General features: G+C 44.7%; 1 protein-coding gene across 2 annotated transcripts in view; it reads left to right on the forward strand.

Annotated features, from left to right (window-relative positions):
- The first annotated feature begins 977 nt into the window (after positions 1-977).
- LOC142563911 (uncharacterized) overlaps positions 978-14806 on the forward strand; it is a 44514-nt gene continuing 30685 nt past the window's right edge. The window contains exons 1-3 of one of the 2 annotated variants that reach the window (XM_075674616.1): positions 978-1229; positions 11272-11408; positions 12028-12090. In XM_075674616.1, coding sequence (XP_075530731.1) covers positions 1166-1229; positions 11272-11408; positions 12028-12090 — 264 coding nt within the window. In that variant the 5' untranslated portion in view covers positions 978-1165. The remainder of the gene's footprint in view (positions 1230-11271; positions 11409-12027; positions 12091-14806) is intronic. The other variant, XM_075674615.1, reaches the window with a different exon arrangement.

The raw sequence follows: 14806 nt of genomic DNA on the forward strand, positions 1-14806 counted from the left end.
CCTTGAGACTTGAGCTTTACTTAGATAGCAGCTACAGAGCTAAACTTACTTTACAGAACTATCTTTACTCTTGGGAGTGCCACTTCCGGTAAGCAAATACACGTAAAACGAATAAATCTTTTCATAACACACCGGATAGACCAATTAGAATGAAATTTGTTCCATTTGAGAGATGCAGTAAAATTTTAATTGGACAAAAAATTTAGTTGGTTTATTAGATTTTTGAAAATAAAGATTCCGGACATATTGTACATTTCAAAAAGCCTATATACTGATTTTGCAAGTCATTAACTCTACGCTAAAAACATAATATCGCAGTTCCGTTAACTAAATCTGTGAAAGCGCCTCAAAGGAAAAAAAAAATACATAGGAACATAGAGCTTACGTGAAATTGTTACAGTGTTTACGAGTACCTTGCAACCTTTATACTAGAAAATCAGTGCTATATATTACGCCGCTGTTTATTACGCCAAGGTTTTCGCTTTTCATAGGCGAAGTTAACAGAATTATGTATTGTATCACAAGGAAATTTAACCGATTGCATACAGGAATAATTGTTGGAAAAAATTAAAGGCCAAAAAAAGACGCTTAGCACGGGAAGTGAATTTTAGCTTTATTTCTTTTTTTAATGCAAAAGTTGTCCTCAAAGTTTGTGCTTTGGTTGCCGAGAAAAAATGACTTCTGGCTTCCTCCGGAGCTCCCGAGTTAACGCTTCATTTTAGGAGCTGGCCGTCTGGGAAAGGTCAGCTTCAGCGTTATTAAAGATAGGGCGGTGAATTTGCATTCCTAGAACTTTGCATACAGAAGTCAGTAGCTTCGTCAGTGTTTATTATCTTCGAACTAGTATTTTGTAAGTTGATGGAACGGTCTGGAAAAGTTCTGTCCGAGCGCCCTTAATGACGGGATTGCCATCTGCCTTCTAGATGTCCGAGAACGCGAGGGCAATAATAGCTTGGTCTTTTCAATACGTTTTGTGTGCCCTATGGTAATTAAACAAGGACAGAAAGTAAGCACTACGTATTTTGTGAAGATCGTAGTGTTCCAACATAACAAAGAAAACAAGCTCTGCACATGTTTCCAAGGTTGCCTGCAGAATGATATACAGACTACATAAGGTGAGCACATCGTATTTTGTCGCTGCAAATGGTGAAAATGAGCACGAGCTATGGCTTGCCCTTGTGTTTTTGCCTTGTGGCATACAGTATTAGAAGCTCTTCCCCTAACAGTGAGTGAGTCTTTATCCCAGTCATAGAAAAAACCAGGGCATAGTAGTTAAGATATATTGGCAGAAAGATAGGAAGAGGAAACTATATTGAATACTGATGTTAATCTCCCAGTATATTAACAGGATTACATTTGTCAATAGTTTTTTTATCGTAAAGCCAACACTTGCAACATTAATTTCTTTGTGCTAACAGGGGCAGGTAATTGTCCGAAGTATATCTGAACAAATTCAATTAGCGGGAATAATTGCTCAATTAGCTCACTGAACTATGAATTAGCATGAAATGATATCGCTGTTCGCCCAGATACTGTGCATGGGATGGCTTATACAATTATGCGAGCATGTTGTATTTTTCTGTACGTTATAGACATTCATCAACCAAATAGATGCTTTAGTAGAATACGTCATTTAGGCGTCGTTTACTGTCACTGCCGCTACAGTGTTATTTTACATACGGAGCAGAATTTGACGCGTCTGACAACAATACTTACAGTATTAGAGATGGAGCTCTGCAATGCAAGAATGCAACGTAAAAATGATCACTCATTTGTGAAGTGAACCGGAATGGGGTAAAGAATCGCTAACTTTGTTAGGTGACTACTCTCACACATCTTGCTTACTGTTCGAAATTGATCTCCTTCAGAAAAATGCAAGCTATTTTCACAGCAGGAAAAAATCCAGAGGCAGACAGCCGGAAAAATCCTGGGGAATTGCATGCGCTGCATAACTTGCACCCAAGCTCGCCTGCGAAACTCTTGGTTAATGATGCCAGCAACTAGACGCGAAGCTCTAAAGCTCTAATCTGGAGCACATTTGGTGTGTTATCTATTTGGGTGGGAAAGGCTTCCAATGGAAACTTACTACAGCAATCTGGAATATTTGTCATTTATTTTGATGGCGCTCTTTGGCCACACTTGGCCCTTGCGCCATTAAACACTACATATCGTCATCAGCATTTAGTTTGTCTGCAGCTTTAGCCGAATGCGTTTGTTGGCGATAGCAATTACAGAAACGCTCGACGCAGAAAAAATCTATGGTAGAGGTACACCACGATGAATAGACTGTTCCCGAACTATCACATGTCCTACCAAATCAGCGCTACAACAATGGGCCACTTGTATATTGCGACTAGGGACACCTCCCCTGTTTAGCTGCCTTCACGCTACCGCTCAAGGTCGCGGCGATTGTTCCGTGCTGAGAGAGTTAAAATGTAAACTATAGATTAATATTGAAGTAGTTAGTGTTTTTTATCTTAAAATGGGCTGAGTACGATTAACAATTACGAAAGGACACGCAAAGAAAAAAACGAGAGGGCGCGACTATCAGCGCTTCATTGTCACTAAATTGTTGCCATTATACGGGCTGCTGCACAAAAAAAAATATGCAGAACGCCCCCCCCCACCCTCGGGATTAGAATGCGTAAAACACAAAAAAGCTACAAAAATACAAATATGATCGCTGACGCAACGTGTACACGATATAAAATCATTTATCAGAAACAGCGTCTCTCCAGTTCTCGATCACAGCTCCTGCTAGGCTTTTCTCGGTTTTTGAGAGCCACGAAAAATCTTCGTCTATTGCGCTTATTCGTCTATCCCGATGCTCAGAGCCTGCAGTATTTCTCGAAATATATTTTGTTTAGTCAGTGCAGCAATTTCAATCTGTGTTATGGAGACGCACATTTTGAAGTGGGACGTTAGAGGGCTAGACTGAATCATCTGCTATATCTGATGTGTTCAAAAATGAACCCAAAATAATTTGTTTACCCAACAATAATAACTCGGACATGCAAGCCCTCCACGCCGAAATCTCCCAGTTAAAACTAACCATTAGCAATTAAGCAAAAACTATCGCCGAATTAAAACAGAACTACCCAAGTGCAGCCACTGTGCTACAACTGACCCCCAACGTTTAACTAGCAATCCTGCCAAACGAAAGGTGCAAGAATGCGACGTGTATAACTCTTTGGTGACGCAGGTTCTGACCTTAAACGGCTCGAGCTCCTACTTACTTATTTCGCCTCCCTAGTCGAGACACAGCTACAGAACGTAAACTCTAGGCTCGACGACGTCGAGAAAAAAGTAGACAGCTTTGATACCCATCTAACTCGCGTATAATCCGCAACCCTTACCGTGCCCGACGGACCCAGACCCAAGCTGGCTACGTCATATGAAAGACCAATCACAGCGCTAACCGCTCCAACTGGAGTGGAACCCCTACCAGAAAATAAAATCTGGCTATGAAACTGTAAGGGAATCCATCAAAAACGTGGCAACCTCCTGCAGTATGTAAAAACACAGGACCCTCCGGATGTGATAGCTCTCCAGGAAACGGGATTCCAGGTTAAGTGACCTGGATACAAAGCCTTTAATACCACGCTTACACCACAGAACAGCGCCATTTTTGTTCGACGCGACTTTTCAGCATTAGAACGCACCTTTACCGACGTAGACATAGATCATGTCCCCCCTCAAACTACTCCACCGTACTAGAACAGGCTCTAGCCTCTTCATTCTTAATTTATATAGCCGCCCTGTAGAGCGCAGGCATAACTTCGGCCCCCTCTTTACGCGCGTCGCTCGACTTGCTGGACGGCAAGACCTCATTGTCGTGGGGGACATTAACGCTCCCCACGCAACGTGGGGCTACCGTTCGAGTGCACTAAAGGGCAACAAAGTACTAGCCTACGCCGAAAATAGCAAATTCACATTGTTAAATGACCCTCTTATCCCCACTAGGATAGGATCCAGTGTCACGGTAGACAAATCACCCGACCTCACCTTCGTCCGCAATGTCCAAAATCTGCGATGGACGAATACCGGGGAGACCCTGGGTAGCGATAATTGCATCCTAAGTGCTTTAGTCCATACAGGCTCACAACGCCGAAAGGGCAGACAGAACGCTCAAGTCGAGTGGGACCGGTTTCAGAGCCTACGGGAGCAAACAGCGCCACACGATCACAGACATCAGAGATTGGACACAAGCGCTACTACAGGATGTAGGCACTGTCACCTCCGTTATACCAGAGGAGGACGGCCTGCACAAGATAGATAGCCGGCTTCCTCACCTGTGTGAAGCCCGCAACAGCATTTTAAAACGCTGGAAAACGGAAACATTATATCGTAAATTTCGAAATAAAGTAGCCCTGCTCGACAGGGAAATAGAGGCCCATGAACAGAAGCCTTCGAGGAAGCAGTGGGAACAGCTATGTAACGGCATGCAGGGAAAACCCGCCATGGCGAACACCTGGCACCTACTGAGACACCTCATAGACCCCGCCAAAAGTTAATCTGCACAAAGCGAAATTCTCGATAAAATAGCCAAGCAATACCCAGGCACCAACTCTGACCTTTTTAAAGAATTAGAGGCGAGTTACGTTTGTTACACACCATCCACCTCTTATTTGGATTACAATGGAAACGGCAACCCCAACTTAGATGCTGCTATACTGGAGGCTTAGGTCCACGCAGTCTTACAGCAGCTCCGTACCAGATCAGATCCCGACCCAGACAGGGTAACAAACAAGACGCTCCAAAATTCGGACGACAGGACCGTCATTGCCTTTACTACTTACATGAGCACTATATGGGACAACGGTCAAGTACATGAAACGTGGAAGCACACCAAAATTATGTTTATTCCCAAGCCAGGCAAAAAATTTGATTTGGATAACCTGAGAACCATCTCTCCTACGTCATGTGCAGGGAAGGTAATGGAACACGTTATCCTTAACCGAATGTATAAATACATCGAAGATAACAATCTCTTCCCTGCCAACATGATTGGCTTCTTACAGGAAATATCCACCCAGGATATCATCTGAAAGTCCAGCATCAAATTTTGAACACTAACGCCGGAGGCAGAATCAAGGCAATTGTTGGGCTCGACTTCACAAAAGCATTTGACTGAGTCAAACATTCCCAAATTCTCATTCGGCTTCAATACTTATGTGCGGGAGACAAGGCCTGCAGGTACATCTCTAGCTTTCTCACCAATAGAACTGCAGAGCTCCATCTTGGCGACCTTAGGTCCAACGCCATTAGATAAGGAAGTAGCGGCACACCTGAAGAGATATTTTTTGTCCCCTTTCCTGTTCAATGTCGCCATGTCCATGCTTCCTGAGATACTTGACCGTATCCCCAATCTCCACTACAGTCCTTACGCGGATGGCATTACCTTCTGGGTTAACAGAGGGAATGACGCCCAAGTAGAAGAAACCTTGCAAGAAGCAGTCATACAAACGCAGGTTTACGCACAAATGTGCGGACTTACACGTTCTTCGCAAAAGTCCGAGCTTCTCCTGCTACCCGGTTCCAGCCAGGTGCAGAGAAGGCGCAGTGCACCCCCCTAGATCAGAATATTGGCGGGGGCACAACCAATCCCACTAGTCAAAACCATCAGGATTCTCGGCTACTTAATTCAGGACAACGGATTAAATACTGAGATGATAAACAAACTGGACACAGAGGTACAGCAAACACTTCGTTTACTGTGCAGAATTTTGAATAACCATTCAGGGCTAAAGGAGGCTGAGCTCACTAGGCAGGTACAGGCCTTTATTGTAAGCCGTTTATTATACACAGCACCTTATCTTAACCTACGACGTGTGGAAAAGAACAAGGTAGATTGTATTATACGGATAGCATACAAGGCTGCCCTTGGCCTTCCTGAACATACACCAACTGAGAAACTCATTGCGTTGGGGGTGCACAGCACCCCCGATGAGCTCGTCGAGGCTCACCTCATAAAACAATATGAGCGTCTCTCACGACCAGTTCCAGGTAGAACCATCCTGCAAAAAGGTGAATTACAATAAGAGACATTGATGTCCCCCAAAGTCAGCATAGACCCTCTACACTGGAAAGACATCCGTGTACTCCCTTTGCCGAGAAATATGCGCCCCACTCACGATTAGGAGCGCAGGCTAGCCGGAGCCCAAGCACTCGCCAGGCAATATCGCAATAACGCAGATATAGTCTATGTGGACGCATCACCGTATAAAGCCCGCTGTGCCCCTGCCATGGACGTGGCAGGCTACAGAGGTGCTATCACGTCCGCAGGTACGACTAAAATCCACGGGCATTGACTGTGCGGAGTAGGCAGCCATCTCCCTGGCCATCGCCTCTTCCAACTGCAAGATTATAATGAGCGACTCTAAGTCGGTTGTTCGTAATTTATTTAACGGGCATATGTCCCCCAAGGCTTATAATATCCTGAAACGAAGCTCATATTGGCGCCCCGTCATGCTTACCTCGGCACCGGCGCATTGCTCATTGCCCGGGAACGAAGTGGCCACTCCATCGTGCGAGATTTTACCCACCGCGCTTTTGGCCACGATGACATGGCATCGGTGAGGGACCGGATGGCTTCTTTCTAGATAATCACCACCCACTATCGACTTAGCAGGAAGCTATACCCTGCAGGCGAATAATCGCTAAGTAAGGGACCAGAAGTCACGTGGCGGAGATTGCAAACGGGCACCTTCGCCAACTTAAAGCTACGTTCCAGAGTTTATCCTCGGGGGTACTCTGAAATCTGTTCCTGGTGCCACGACAGACAAGAGGACATTAATCATATAATATGGGCCTGCCCGACCAACCCCCCACCACGAAGGCTGGCAGTTTTAAATACCAAGGATGGGGAGGCTGCTCTGCTCAGTTCGAACCGGACCAACAATATCGGGTCGTCCAGAGGGCTGAGGAGGCCATCAGAGCCTATGGGCTCTTGGCCGCTTAATGACCTTTTGATCCTTATTGCCGATAAAGTTTTACGCACGCACGCACGTGTCAACGTAAACCTAAGAAGTATGTATACTTTTGTTTCCCCATCTCCAGATTATGCTATATTGGTGTAGTTCTCACTTTCATGCTCACATAAGGGTTTCTGGCATGTTTAGTGACCATATGCATAGTGGCGTCACATCGCATTCTCGACTAACTTTGTCTCCTGCGTATTCTATTGAATACTTTCCGGCCACATTATATTCCGTGACCACTGCAAATCGATACCGCCTCTTGAAAGTTCCCTGAAATGGGTTGTGCAAATTTTGTAGACGCGTAGGGTACAGTGGCTGTAATACATTCGCCAATCTGTAATAAACGTGGTTTCATTCATTCACTCCACGATTTAGGCGAAGCGTGTCATATTAGGAGGGCTATGGAGGATTACAAGTTACCCTCCTCTCTTGGCACGCTTTTTATCCTCAACTTGTTTGCGATAGATCGGTCCTAAGCTCCGCCTTCACTGGCTCTGTGTCCCGATGTGATGCCATGTCGTCTACATCCGGTGCCTTGGAGCCAGTACTCGAAGCCTATCCAACCTCTCCGCTAGCCGCCTGGCCGTCAATCCTCAGCGAGAGCTGTCCAAGGAGCATGTGTTGCTAGCTTCCTGTCACCGTGCCGAGCGTGTCCGATATTCCGGTAACGCAGGAGAACTGGGCGTTTTGACGGATGTACGTAAACTAAAGCCCCTCCACGCTACTACCGCTGTGATAAGCGGCTTTACCGTAAATGTGGGAGTCCTGAGCGGTCTGCACGCTGCAGCGACTTGGTGGCGCAGAGCTTAATCAGCCAAACACAGAACTAATATTGATGCAGCGTAGTGGAAATGTGTTATACATTTAAAACGAGAATGTGCTCACGATTACGCTGTTGCCGGAAATTTATACGAACAGCAAAGTAAAATAAACTTCGTTGTTGCTATAGTAGCTCTCAGGTTCTCTCTTTGAGCTCTGTCTCACCAGATAGCTGCACCGTGCAGGCCGCTCATGTTCTGCATCCACCCACGTAACAAAACGCCCAGTTCGCCTGCGCTTACCGGAATACCGGCCGAGCTAAAACTTTCTATTGTTGCATAATCCTCCGGAGTGAAGCAACGGCCGCAAGTGCGTAAATCCTGGCGCCGATCGGAAATTGACAATCCGATTCGCTGCAGCCACTCCGCTCAACAGTTGCCTTGCAGAGGGACACGGTATCGCAACTTGACATGTCGCCAATCGCTAAGTTTGCAGCCCACAGAGCAAAAGGGCGATTCACTGTGCTCGTGAAAAGAAACCGTGGGACGAACACTCACCCCGTAGCTCGCGTTAGCATGGAGCATCTTATAACACATACAGACAACATTTGACGTGTGCGGGAAGTGCCTGAATGTAGTGATGAATTGCCGTTGTGTATTCGCTGTGTTACATTTAAGGCGATAGCGTTAAGGGCCCCGTGTCGCAAAAAGCCCGATGTCGGCGTCTTGTGTCGGAGTTCGTTTCGCGAAAAATCATGCCAATCCACCACCAGGCAGGCACTCCGCGTGGCGCTGAGACGTTATAGAACTAATTGAATTCCCCAAAGTCAGACGCGTCAAAAATACCGTAAAGTCCGACCTAAGCACAAGCCGCGGAAATCATAGCGTCGGATTGTAATTTGGACATAGCAGAAAACATAATTATGTTATGCGGAAACTCAAACATAAACCTCTTTTCCAGCGTTTCTAGCATTCATAGAGCGGCGCGCTGTGCTCGGTTTCTTGCAACAACACCACACAGATGGCGCTCGGCTCCACACATCGGCGGCCCACGCAAGAGGCCGCGTTTCTGTTAGAAAGCACCCTCGCTTGCCTTCGTGCATAGCGTTTGCCGCCAGCGTTTCCTGGTATCCATTACGGTTGCATAAGCTGCAGTTGCGGGGAAGCATGAGAAGCAGTCAGGGATCTTTAAAGTTCTACTCTTCAAGGCGAATCTTAAGCGTCCTCCTTTTTTTGTAGAAAGAAATTAACGAACATTTAAGTTTTCACGAACAACATTTATTCACCATAACGTTGGGAAAATTATCGATGACGTTACCTGGCGAGCTAATCCGACAGCTCACCCAACTGACGTCAAGTGTCCCAACTACGTATAGTGTAAGGTCGATAGAAAGCTGAGGAGATCGTGAGCAAATTACATTTAAAAGCTTATAATAAATTTCAACCTTTCCGCGGAGCGCTCAGGCTTCCTCTAGTTTGTTATTGAGGAAGCGCCCTCTTTGCTCTTTGCAGCCTTAGTCTGATGGATCCATTTGGTGGTGGAATGCGTTGTATAGTTATTCCCTGAGGTCGTTTAAAAGTAATTTTCCTAATTTAACCCCGCAGGGGACAGCCATAGCACCTCGACAGCGACAAGAATAAGTGACAGCGCACTGGCTGCCCACTGCTGGGTGACGTAAGCAGAACGTCACATCGAGGGGCGCGGCATTGCGCTTGCTGCAGCCTCCCAGTTCTCGTGTCACGCGCTCTGTTAGCCTGAACTCGTCGTGCCCCAGTTCCGTGGGCCATCTCAATTTTCCAGATCCTAAAGTTGATATGGCATGCACTGAGAGCTCGCTTCAATTTGGGAATTACGATGAACCCCCGGAAACTAAAAGCTTGAAAGTTAAACAATGAAAATTTCTTAATTAGCAGGCATCACAAAAATTACCACGTATCATCCATCACTCCGTAGTCGCTTCCACTGACTGCACATCTCCGAACAAACTGTTTCGATACAGCTATTTTTACACATTACTCAGTCTTCGTAGAAATATTCTTTCTAGTATTCCAGCTACGAGTATCGCTAAGGGGCACGTTTAGAGTAGGGAAATAATGCCTGAGAGAACGATATAGAAAAGCACTAAATCAACTAAAACTGAGAAAGTACACTTTCAAAATTAATTTTGTTAGTTTCATCGAATTTAGTTAGGAAATGAGAAAACACAGAAAAAATTCAATTTTTCTTTAATTTCCTGCCGTAACTGTAGCCGAAGTATGCCAGTATAGCTTCACGACTTTCGAAGGGTGGTTTTGCAGTAGGGCTCTTGCCTTGCAGCATAACTTCGTAAAACTTGCTAAGTTGACTCCTCCGCAATGCGATGCATTTCATAATTACCAGTTAAGATTAGGTGGCACGGAGGAGACACTGTCAAAACCAATGACGCCACCGCAAGCTGGTTCGGGAACTTCAAAACACGTCATCACTCGTTTTTCTTTTTGCGTCATTGTTGGCATGCTAAGCGTAAAGTGAAGAGCGATTTCTTCTGGTACATATCGAAAGGTAATGCAATAATATATCCTAAAATATTTTTTTCTACTCTGACTCTTTACGCAGATTATACAAATTCGAAGAAAATTGTTGGCAGCAGCGAACAAAATAAAGGATAGCAACGACGTTGCTAAACGATATCAGTTAATAGGAGTGTGTGTAGCGAAGCAATATTTCAATGCTGTGGCTAAGCGTTGTCAATGAATTTTATTCCATCTGGTCGCCCCCAATGTGAATACGATGTATGTACGGGTTCTGTTTACTGAAGTTAAATCTGGCATCTTTGGTTTCGGCATTGTGGCGAATATAGAAGTTAAGTCGCCGAACTTTTTTTCTGCATTTCTGCCTCTCAAGGTAAATATAATATACAAACGCAACTCGAAGTGCAATGAAGAGGAAGTAGTCGCGCTTTAAGACCCGTTTAACAGAAGTTGATCGCTGGAGGCAAAGATCAGGGACCGAATCCAGAAAACTTTTCATTCGTAAGTGCTCTTTGCCATCGCCTGGCAGCCTTCGCTAATGATGTGTCTGGCATTGGGAGTGGCAGAAAAATCATTTTACGAAAAATTACATTACAAGGCCCAGATTGTTAAGGAAGCGTGTGTTGCTGTGAATATTTGGAGATATTGTTCATGTGGACCGTAGATCTTCAGGATAAGAAATTGTGTTTGGCAGATGCAGTTGTGGTAAACACGGTAGCGACTGGTTTAGTGCTCCACACTGCTAGCACGGAAAGCAGGAAAAAATAACGGCAAGAAAAGCGGTGAGTCACTGGTCACACGAATAACGAATAGCATCCACAGGTATTTTGAATATCGGTCGTAGAGTTCAGTTCCCACCAAAAGCCGCGCTAAAATCTTCCTCACAGGATAACAGGAGAACTGGGCACTTTTTAGGTCGCTAATGTCTGTGTTATGAAATGCGGGGGTCGGTAATTCAGCAGTGCACTTGAAGCCAGCAGAAGCCATCACATTTAATGATGTAGTGTTGCTCAATTTTTCAGCTTTGACTTCTCAACGTGATCCCATAGGCGTTGGCGTTACCGTTAGAGCACGCATCTTCTTCGACGACAAAACTATCAGTTTCACTGATGGAAACGGAAATAAGCCATTTAAAGGATTTAAGAAGATTTTCGCAGAGGTAAGTGTCCCGTCGTAATAAGATATTATGGCTCTAATAAAATAAAGATGCGGTACGAACTAATCTAGCGCAAAAAATTATCAAGCTACTCCGAGTGTACAACTGTGAGCCTGTTTCTAGGCATAATGACAAAGAAACAGTGCAAAGAATGGAACTGTCCCCATTCCGGGTAATTTCAGCCATCTGCTGATCATCCAAGGTACACATATTTTTTCTAAAGACATGGTATTCGGGAGCATATATGCAAAAGTAGAACCGTTAGAAAGGGAGCCGAACAAGTGTATTACTAGGTACTTGATCCAGCGCTGTGCAGGATTTAGAGGAACCAACCCGAAGGAAAAGCACTACTGAAGTGACAGTTTTATTGTGATCGCATTTTGTACTGCTTCGCAAACATCTACATTCATGCAGTTCCACAATTATTGAAACTGAGACATAGTAATTTGTTCCTTAGGGTGGCGAAATTGGGAAGCCACAGTACTGTGTAACATTTTACGTCATCGAAAAATTGCGACTGCTTACAAGTCGATTCGTCAGTGGGATTTCATAAAATAAATACGACAGCGCTCTTTCATAAGAATCATTCACTTGCTGTAACTACATTTTATCTTTGCGCTAGGTCCAGAAGGAGTTCAACGATAATAACGTAATGGTGAAATTTGAGGTAAAAAGTGCCAAGAAGGTAAGTTCACGTCGTTCGGCCATGTCAATGCCAACTAAAGCGTCAGAATTGTGGTTTTGGTTATATTGTTCTCCAAAGAGTATAGATTTCTACTGAAGTGCGTGGCTGCCTTTACCGTGAGAGGCGGCGACTTTGACTGACACGGCTAGTACTCACCCTTCCACACAGGCTGAGGAGCGAAATTTGGGCATAGCGTAAAAATGGACGGAGGTGAAAACCAAATAGTGCCGACAAATATTCTCTCCCTCTTTATTTGCTCTACTTAACATTCGGAATCCATACTTACTAGCCTGAGCATAGTGCTTTAAGGACCAGAATGCACGTAGCCCTTATCGAAACAGCCGCTCTTAGAGTGGCGGCATGCAAGATCTTGTTCAAAGATTCAGGAATTGAATATTTATGTGCCACTTTGTTTAGTGCACAGATTGTCGAAATAATGGAGCAGTTACATGTCACGAGAATCCGCATGCGTCTTGTATAATACAAAAAAGCCAGCTTTCTGTGCAAGCGTTTTATCACAAGATTGAATCAGGCATTAAAATAAGAGTATAGCGTTTCATAAGGGGCTCATCAACGCATCAGCCAATAGTGGAGAACGCTGTTTGCTGCCGCATTTTTCTAGCCTAAAAAAAAAAACGCCCACAGAGTTGCACCAACACATTACTCTGCCTTCGCAGCAACCGCAAGAATAGTTGTACTTGATATGACTATTACAATATGCTGTTGAGATACTTCATGACGCGGGTGTTCTCACTCTGCACGGTTCACGCAAGACTCTTATTCGCTTTTTGAAAGCAGATAATAGCAGCCATCCTGCTAGCAGCGTCGTAGTCATTAGCTGGGATATTACTAGATGCGCCGGAGGAGTCATTTTATGCCAGTGGATGTCATCGCATATTGCCCTCAAAAGCAGAGAGGAAGCTGAGCGCTTGACTTCGGTTGCCGTAGAGGTTGACCGATGACGTAAAGTTTCATGCAGGATTGACGGCACATTATTGATCAGGTATGTTCTCCGACATTATCATCAACCACGTGGCACCGACAGTTCATATCCTCCTTGAGTTTTGTCGCTCTGGCCTGTCCCATTGACCAAATGTTTCCTAGTAGTGCTGCACGTCGTTTGTGTGCCGGTCGCTAGCAGGCTGCAGCACTACCAATACGTAGCAAGCTCCGCGTGATGAGTCGACGATGGCTGATTGTCACTTGAACATGTTTGTTAGCATACCAAGCGCATGCACAGTAATGTGCAGTACTTTTTTGTGACTTGTGCCGTTTTAGTTTGTGTTATACGTTAGATAAAGTTTATTTCATGAGCTCGTTAGGATGAATGACTGCCGCCCGTAAGAATAGTGTCGCTTTTTTGTTTCCGATAGGTCTTCTTTGAGACTAGGAAGGCTTGAGCCTCTGGTAGGGTCTTTTTAATTGCGTAATTTCAAGTGTTTTATATTTGTAAACCATGAGACACTAATGCATTCATTTTATTTACATTATTGCGAGTTCCTGCAGGCTTGCAGTGACGCTAAGGTTCACGCTGACTGATTTTTTTACTTGTAGGCGTTCTTAATGTGCTTCTGTTGAGCTCTGTTCAAAGGGGCAACTTCGCGGACTGGCCGTTTTACTCGCTTCCTGTTTTCATGTTATCTCAAGCTTCTGCATTCCCTTCATGTACCCTTCTGGTCACCTCTGAATGACCATCTGTTCAATGAACTTTCATTGTGCCGTTTCCTAGGCAGTTCCCGATCTGTATCTCACTCATCCACTCTCCGCCCATTGTAGTGCGGGCAGCGGCGAGGACTGCAAATGAATAATGTGAATAGGGTTGTATTTCCGAATGCACTTGAAGCACATTGGCACACAGAAAGGCATGCTACTGCGGCCATTAGTAAGACAAGTACGAGACTAAGCGGGAACTGCGATTTCATTGCCTCCATTGAGTACAAATCTCTGCCAATTGACTGTAACTCAGTTCCCTGTACATTCTAGGGCAGAGAGCATAGTGCAGATATATTGGAATAAACACGAAAGACATACGTTGTTTCAGTCACAGGACAGCGACGATCTCTTGTGACAGGCAAGAGATCTCAACTAAATATTTTGTCGAGATTCTGCGCATGAGTGTGCATTTGCAGACAGGTATTACAACATAGCAGTGTAGTACGTGCTGGCTGGCTGGCTTCCTTGCACCTTTTTTTTTGTCAAATAAATGCTTTTCTCCACCACAGAGCATTGTTAGAGGAGATGGTTGTAAGAGGGAAAAAAAGAAAGCGAATGAAGTGGGATGACGTCAGACGTAAGATCACCATGAGCAAAAGGCGGCAGTTGTGCAGTTAAAAAAAAAGTAAATGTTTAGTCTTTATATCACACCTATCATGTAGATAAAAATATTCGTGGTTCTTTAGCTTCCCCTATAATCATTATGTTAGCTTCCGAGCGCTAATAAAATATATATGCAAAACCTATGCTTTGTGGGAATAAACGTCATGCGCCATGCATCTTGGCTAACTAGCCTCGTTTCTTTGTTCTCGATGTGGGGCCAGGTGGCGCAAAATTTCCCTGTCAGGCGAGCTCTTTTGTGTGTGTGCGAGCATGTGCTTAACAATAACATCAAGACAATGAATTTAAGTTGATAACAATGGCACAAGCGTAACAGGAATGGCAACGACGATTGTGCGACAATGGATTTATTATTGTGATAACAATTACACGAGCGCTCGAG

Source organism: Dermacentor variabilis, chromosome 11, assembly GCF_050947875.1.
Source record: "Dermacentor variabilis isolate Ectoservices chromosome 11, ASM5094787v1, whole genome shotgun sequence".
NCBI classification, from domain to species: domain Eukaryota; kingdom Metazoa; phylum Arthropoda; class Arachnida; order Ixodida; family Ixodidae; genus Dermacentor; species Dermacentor variabilis.